This window comes from Monopterus albus, unplaced genomic scaffold (assembly GCF_001952655.1).
Source record: "Monopterus albus unplaced genomic scaffold, M_albus_1.0 scaffold221.1, whole genome shotgun sequence".
NCBI classification, from domain to species: Eukaryota; Metazoa; Chordata; class Actinopteri; order Synbranchiformes; family Synbranchidae; genus Monopterus; species Monopterus albus.
The window spans coordinates 355,299-362,865 of NW_018128101.1; the positions used below are offsets into that span (position 1 = coordinate 355,299).

General features: G+C 40.5%; 1 protein-coding gene across 2 annotated transcripts in view; it reads left to right on the forward strand.

Annotated features, from left to right (window-relative positions):
* Positions 1 to 7,567, forward strand: part of fibcd1b (fibrinogen C domain containing 1b) — a 99,669-nt gene that overhangs the window by 27,740 nt on the left and 64,362 nt on the right. For both annotated transcript variants that reach the window (XM_020619485.1, XM_020619486.1), the window contains one exon: positions 1,267 to 1,746. In XM_020619485.1, coding sequence (XP_020475141.1) covers positions 1,267 to 1,746 — 480 coding nt within the window. The remainder of the gene's footprint in view (positions 1 to 1,266; positions 1,747 to 7,567) is intronic.

The window sequence follows — 7,567 nt, forward strand, 5'->3', positions numbered from 1 at the left end:
GGCATTCCCCCGGAGCTGGAGGAAGTGTCTGGAGAGAGGGAAGTCTGGGCATCTTTGCTTAGGCTGCTGGGAGGGGTACAAATGGGGCCCCTGTAAGAAAACCATCCTCAGGCCCCACATGAATGCTTTTTCTCTGAATTCACTTGAAGTCATTATTGGACCAAGGAAGCAACAATTGTGGCCCATGTGAAAAATCTCAGATTTCCAATATGATGCTTGTTCTGTTATAGTAATAAAACAACACTGTGTGGGCTAATAACTGGGAAACCATATATGTCCCAAGCCCCACATAGTGTATCACATGCACACTTGTTGTCCACTGAGCCCACATTTCAGCCCTCACATGAACAAGTTGTCTGGGCAATTACAACTTGTTTCATGTGTTTTAACCAAAGACTGTGGGTAAACGCAGGAGACAGCAGTATTTCCTGCCCAACAATATGCTATTCTTCACATTAAAAAAACCATAAACCTCTCTCATAAAGCAGACCATTTAGCTGTCTATTAGTCTGCTTCACTGTTTGTACAGCCAATTTACATATCAATGAGCTTGCTCTCATTCACAATTGTATGTACAAACAGATAACACACACTCACACACACCTGCTGACATGTTCTGACAGAGAACATCCACCAGTGGAGAGGGGAAAAAACAATCAGTAAGAGTTCAGTTGGTGATTCATGTGGAGGAAGATATGGGGCAGCTAAGGACTGTTAGTCATGCATAGGTGGACCATACTGCTCTCTCCTGTCCTTCACTAGTTCTGTTGACCTGAGTGGAAAAATGGAGCTGCATCATAAAGGGCCATTGTAGGAGCTTTTTATTGCCCAGTTAATAGAGAAGGTGTTACTGGTAGAGGTCTGCCTTTTTCATTTACTACTGTTTGTGCCTTGACCATGTGTTTCCCAGGAATCTATCAATCTAGCATCCTCCCTCTACTGCACCAGCAGTACTCTAATGAAGTGTAGGGATTTTCCTTAATTTTAGAGATGCTTGACTTTCAGGAGGACTGGCAGCTGAACGACTCTACATTATGATGCTATATAAATCATTCAAAACTACATTTTGACAGATGGGAATATGGTTATATTACTGAGCATCTGGCATTCCAAATATCCCCAGTGAAGGATGAAAGGAGTTTCTAAGGCAGTTGTTTTCCTGTATTGTTTTTTACTTTCTATTAGTTGTGATCTTAACATCTGCTTTTTCCCCCTACCTTGTTTCCTCACTCCCTTCCTCCTTCCTTCCTTCTTTACTACTTGTAGAGAATGAGCTGCAGCTACCTGCTCTGCACTATCCTGCTCTTCGTGGCTGTATTGCTGGCTGTCACTGTAACTGGCACCATCCTTTTTATGAATCATTACCAGGCCCCGCCCATGTCCGATGGCCTGCCCCACATCTCTACCAATCAGGATGAAGCTAATGCCCTGGTCACTGTTGAGAGAGGTGATGGCTCGCGCATCAACATCTTCATCGACCCCAATTGTCCCGACTATAACAGTAACTTTTTGCGTCTGGAGGGTGTGCAGACCTCCCTGCTTCACTCACTAACTGACCACGACTCTGACCTGAAGTCAGTGAAAGGCCAGGATCGAGCTCTGCTTGTCAGTCTGGCTGAGGAGGTAGCCAAGCTGTCAGCCCATGCAGGACAACTGAAAATGGATTATGAATCATTACGCAGGGGACAGGGCAGCCTGGGGCAAGACCTTAACACGCTGCAGACAGAGCAGGGACGCCTCATACAGGTGAGACATGAACACACAGCATGAAACCCAGAGATGTCATGATTGTTACAATGGTTACTGAGGCACAATATAAAGCAAAGATGTACAGCAGTATCTGTATGAACTGTATTTTGTATATTTGCAACAACTGCAAAAACTGACAAATTGTTTATAAACATGTAGTAATTCACCAGTATTGGTGAAACTGATCTTATTTCCACTGGACTTAAGACCATGCTGATGGCCAGACAGCCCAGGAGGCCAAAGCACTAAAGCAGATACTGTTTAAATACATGTTAAATCAATGTACAGATACGATGCAAAAAGCAAAAATGGACATGCTGATAATCAATAAAATAGAAAGGCTGGATTTCCAGTATTCTAGAATATTTAAACAATGGAATATGCAGAATATGCAGCCATATTTACACAGTGTAATACATATGTAGTGTATATTTTGTGTCAAAAACCAGTTTGTCAGGTTGCCTTTTGTTTGTTCTTTTCTTTTTTTATTTCTGAATTTGATTTGTTGGTTGGATGAGAAGTAAAAACAGATCAACTTAACCCAGTAAGCAAGTGAGAAGTCATGACTTTAAGCACTGTACAGAGGTGCTCAAGGACTGGACTGTGAAACACCTATCAATATGTATCGATTGCAAAACCACCTCAAGACTTGTGATAGCCCCTTGGACTTGGGAGTTTTCTGTTGGTTGGCGTTATTTAGTCCCTTCCTTTTCTTGACTGCAATGCCGACTCAGCTACAGTATGTTCATTTCTCTTTACACGGAGTATAACACAACAACTCGCACATTATTTCAGTAAGATATTCTAACCACATCCATGCCGGGTGAAAACATAACCCTTTTGGTGTTGCACTGTCCACAGTGATTTATTGATGATGCATTTTCAAAATATACATGGAAATTTCTATATGCTCTTTTAATTTTGGCCCATCAAACTTAGTTTTGTTCTGCTGTAAGTAGATTTCATACCGCCAGCGGTATATAACTGAATGCTTTTCATTTCTGTCAGTCCTTTCTTAAGGCCAGACTGCTTTAGCTCAGGGTTCAACATTGTTTAGAAATCACTCAGAAACTCACTGGATTGGTCTGCTCCTGACTCTGTGGGCTAAGAAACCATAGGTGCTGATTGGTAGCACAATAGAAGCAGAAAGACTTACTGCTGTTAATATGGTGTAGGTGGCATAGAGCAGTGGGCACTGAGGCTAAGTGGAGATGGTGCTGGCAGCCCAGACACTGTAGGTGATTGATTTCCTCTTTGGAGGCAAGGCATGCGGTGTGCGCATCCGCTGTTTCTGCCCGACACCGTGGTGTGACTGAATGATCTATAAGCCACCTGTGGCCAGGACTTCTGATTTATACGATGACACAGAGCTGACTGTGCCAGTGTTAGTAATGGCTCAGTGTGCACCGCAGCCAGCTGAAGAACAGTTTCACCCTGCCACATAGAGCGAAACCTTTCCACATGCCCCCGAGGTAGTGAGCAGGAAAATCTGATTGCACTGGGTTTAGGACCAATCTGTTTTGATTTTTCAAAGCTTGATATATTCATTTTTCACAGCTTGCAGTCTGAAACAGAAAGGTACACCAAAGCACATTCATATACATACAGTACCTCTAAGTCACATTGATGGTAATAACCAGTACAATAGTGCAATTAGCTGATGGTCAGATTTCAGAGTAACTTGTAACATGCATGTTGTTGGTGTTAGCTCTGAAAAACCTCAAAACCCTTGTATAATACTGGTAGTGTTTAATCTTTTCTTTCTTTATTGGAAACAAATTACAAAAGAAAGCATGCTCTACATTGCTGACGGCTGAGTCTTGTTGTCTTTCTCTACACAGCGCACAACAATTCAAACATTCACATCTAAACATGAGATTATTTCGTTCCCACCTGATTACAGAGTGTGATGGTACAATGTGAGCTTTGTGGTGTTTTTAGAACTGCCTTGTGTTATGTTCTGCTGTGTTTTTGGTTTAATTAGATGAAATGTGTTGATGGTGTTTATTGCTTTTAACTTATGTCACATGTACTGCAGGCATCTGTTCATAAATGAATAAAAACTTAAATGACCCAAAAACAAAAACCATGATTATATTAGGTCAGTTTGTAACAGTCCGTTTTCAGCACTGGGCTTGATTTTCATGTTATGTTGTGTTTGTTTAATTTTCCAATTCATATTCTTAGTCTACATTATTTATTATTTGAACAGGTTGTGATTTGCCCAGTGTGTCCCAGCTTCTCAGTGTGGTTCCTACTCCTTCAATTATCCCTAAACATTGTATTAGTTAATTATTTCATTAATAAGTAAAAGCTTGATTAGCAGCCCAGGAATTGAACCCTGGGGGGACTCTGTATGGCGTCATCTCCTCAGATTAATGAACGCCAACAGCAGCAACAAAGCCCATGGTTTTTAGAAACCACTTTATGGCCTGCTGAAAATTTTTCCGAAACGGAAATTTAAATGGTGAAGTGGGACCACATCTGAACACATGTTGGTTCCATTCCTCATTACATTTAAACTGACTAGTCTAACACTTTTTGTACAGCAGATCGCCTGCCACCTTGTTTGTTGTCCGATTGCCCCTCCATTTGCTTTCTGCTCTATTATTGGATCATCTCCTCCACCATTTTTTGGGGGGTTTGTGCTGCCGGTCCCGGTCCTCCATTTGCGGGGCGCTCCACGTTTACTCACCTCAGGCTGCCATATCCTCCTGCCTAGCACCACGTCAACAGATGACACACAGAGGCGCTTCACTTTGGCTCTGCCTACTTCCTCCCAGGACGCTCACCAAGAGATGGGGTTTGTTGGAGGTTTCTTTCATTAAAGGGAGTTTTTCCCTCCCACTGTCGCCAAGTGCTGCTCGAGGGGGATTTGTGGGCTTTTCCTTAAATGGTGTAATTCACTGTTGTGAATTGGCACTATGCAATAAATTTAATAAAAGGTTTGGGGGTGTGCGGGACCTTTTTTTCCACAAAACACAGTCCATAAGCATTACAGAAGCATTCATTTGTCATTCATTCTTTCCTGAGGGCGGGGTCCTTGTGGGAGATTTGGGACCAGCGTTTTAGATAGCACTCCCCACCACCATCATCAAAACACCAAAGAGGAAATACCTTTTGAAAGAACGATGTCAGTCAGTGCCAATGAAGTGTTTACCTAAGGTTTCACAAACTTTTATAATTGGAATGAATTGTAAGTGCTAGAGTTTAGTGACATAAAATGATCATACATTCAGCTAACTTGACAGTCAGTTTTGTACAATGTCTGACTGCGAAAAGACGGCAAGCAGCTAAAGACATGACAGACTGAATTCCTTGAACTTGAATTATGTGCCTGCGGAGTATTAATGTTTTGGACATATGACACCCACATCCTCTGCTAAGGTTCTTGGGGATACCCTCTGCTACTGTTGAGTAAAAAAAAAACTATTGGCCCAAGATGTTTATTCTTGTCAGTATAAACCTGACAAAATCTACCTGAGAGTTTAGATTTGATGAAGCATGATTTGTTGTTCCAGCATTTCAGCCATGAATGCAACATAAATAGCTTTAAAACGCTAATAAAATTTGACCATAAAAGTCTCACAAAATATGGAAAACTAATTCAATTAAGCAAATGGGTAGCTTTAAAAATTAGCTCAGCAATTTAGGAGGGAATAAAACATGTCACTCGTTTGGTGGGTCCAAAATATTGTCATAAGAGCAATACAGAATGATATACATGTAAGTACAGTATAGTGATATGCAGTGATATAGATACAGTATATGCAGCAATTTATTAGGGCTAAGTACTTCAAAATAACTAAAGCATGCAATCTCATCATTACACAAACATAACAATAAGCAATTTGTCTACAACTTGAACATCCTTTTAAGAGTTATAATTTATTGTTGTGTTATTAAAAAACATGTTTTTGTTTAATATACTGATTTACAGAAAGAGTTGGGGATATGTAATATCAAATACTACAACTCTGTGCATACTGTACATATACTGTGTGTCAAAGCTGGGATAAGAAATTATAACAAAAATGTAATACAGTGCATATTAATGCATTTGTGAGAGGTATGGCCAATACGTGCACAGAAATGTTAAAGGACAATTATACCACTTTATTTCATTAACATGATTTAACTTCACAGCTGGACCCTATACTAAATCACACAAGGCCAAAATTAAAAGCCTGATCAGAGACATTTATGTATCAGACTTACTATGAAAATGTTCCCTTTATGTGTGAAGGTTCTGTTCATCATCAGGGTTCATCATCAGGGTAATCTTTTATTCATTGTTTCTTTGCTTCAGAGGCCTCTCATATGTCTGGGATCTCAGAAACCATTTAATCAGAGAGAACAGTGAATGAGGCAGAGGGCGACCTAACATTTGTCTGCCGCTTTAATACCATAAGTAAAGTCAAGTACTTATTGATAGTAAATTTAAGAACAGCTGGGTTGTAACAGTCTAAGAGGAAAGGAGAAAAACTAGGTATGCTGATGGAAAATGTACAGTGCTATTACAGAATGGTATTTTTAGTTTTCTTTGTGAGTTAAAAGTGAACTTTTTTTTAATTTAAAAAAGCCCTATTCAGCTGTAGCTTATTAGCATCAGAGAAACAGCATACAGGGGAAACAATTAACTACCCAGAGGCTCTTGAGGAGGACGAGGTAGAGTCAGATGAGGATGTGCATCTCCATCACAGCTGCCAAAAGATGAAAATGGTTTGGGGGGGTGCTTTAAAATGCAAGGTGTGGAATATGAGAAGTGGTTGGGAGCTAGATGACTGGCAAAGTGCAACACAATTATAAAGAATGTCAAAACATTTTGTTTGACTGGACCCTGTGGATATCTATTGTGGAAATCAGTATTGTCTTCATGAATTTATCTTTCTAACTCAGCATCTTGCAGGATACAAGTAATGATTAGTTTTCATTACCGATTTGATCTGAAGGTTATTTTTTTGATTAATCATGTAGTCTATATGAATTGTCTAACAATAGTGAAAAAGGCCCATCAGTTTCTCAGAGCCCAAGGTGAGTTATTCACTTTGTTTTGTGTGCTTGAACAACAGTTCGATACAGTATATATACAGTGGGTACGGAAAGTATTCAGACCCCCTTAAATTTTTCACTCTTTGTTATATTGCAGCCATATGCTAAAAGCATTTAAGTTCATTTTTTCCTCATTAATGTACACACAGCACCCCATATTGACAGAAAAACACAGAATGTTTGACATTTTTGCAGATTTATTAAAAAAGAAAAACTGAAATATCACATGGTCATAAGTATTCAGACCCTTTGCTGTGACACTCGTATATTTAACTTAGGTGCTGTCCATTTCTTCTGATCATCCCAGAGATGGTTCTACACCTTCATTTGAGTCCAGCTGTGTTTGATTATACTGATTGGACGTGATTAGGAAAAGCCACACACCTGTCTATATAAGACCCTACAGCTCACAGTGCATGTCAGAGCAAATGAGAATCATGAGGTCAAAGGAACTGCCCGAAGAGCTCAGAGACAGAATTGTGGCAAAGCACAGATCTGGCCAAGGTTACAAAAAAATTTCTGCTGCACTTAAGGTTCCCAAGAGCACAGTGGCCTCCATAATCCTTAAATGGAAGACGTTTGGGACGACCAGAACCCTTCCTAGAGCTGGCCGTACGGCCAAACTGAGCTATCGGGGGAGAAGAGCCTTGGTGAGAGAGGTACAGAAGAACCCAAAGATGACTGTGGCTGAGCTCCAGAGATGCAGTCAGGAGATGGGAGAAAGTTGTAGAAAGTCAAAGAAAGTCAACCATCACTGCAGCCCTCC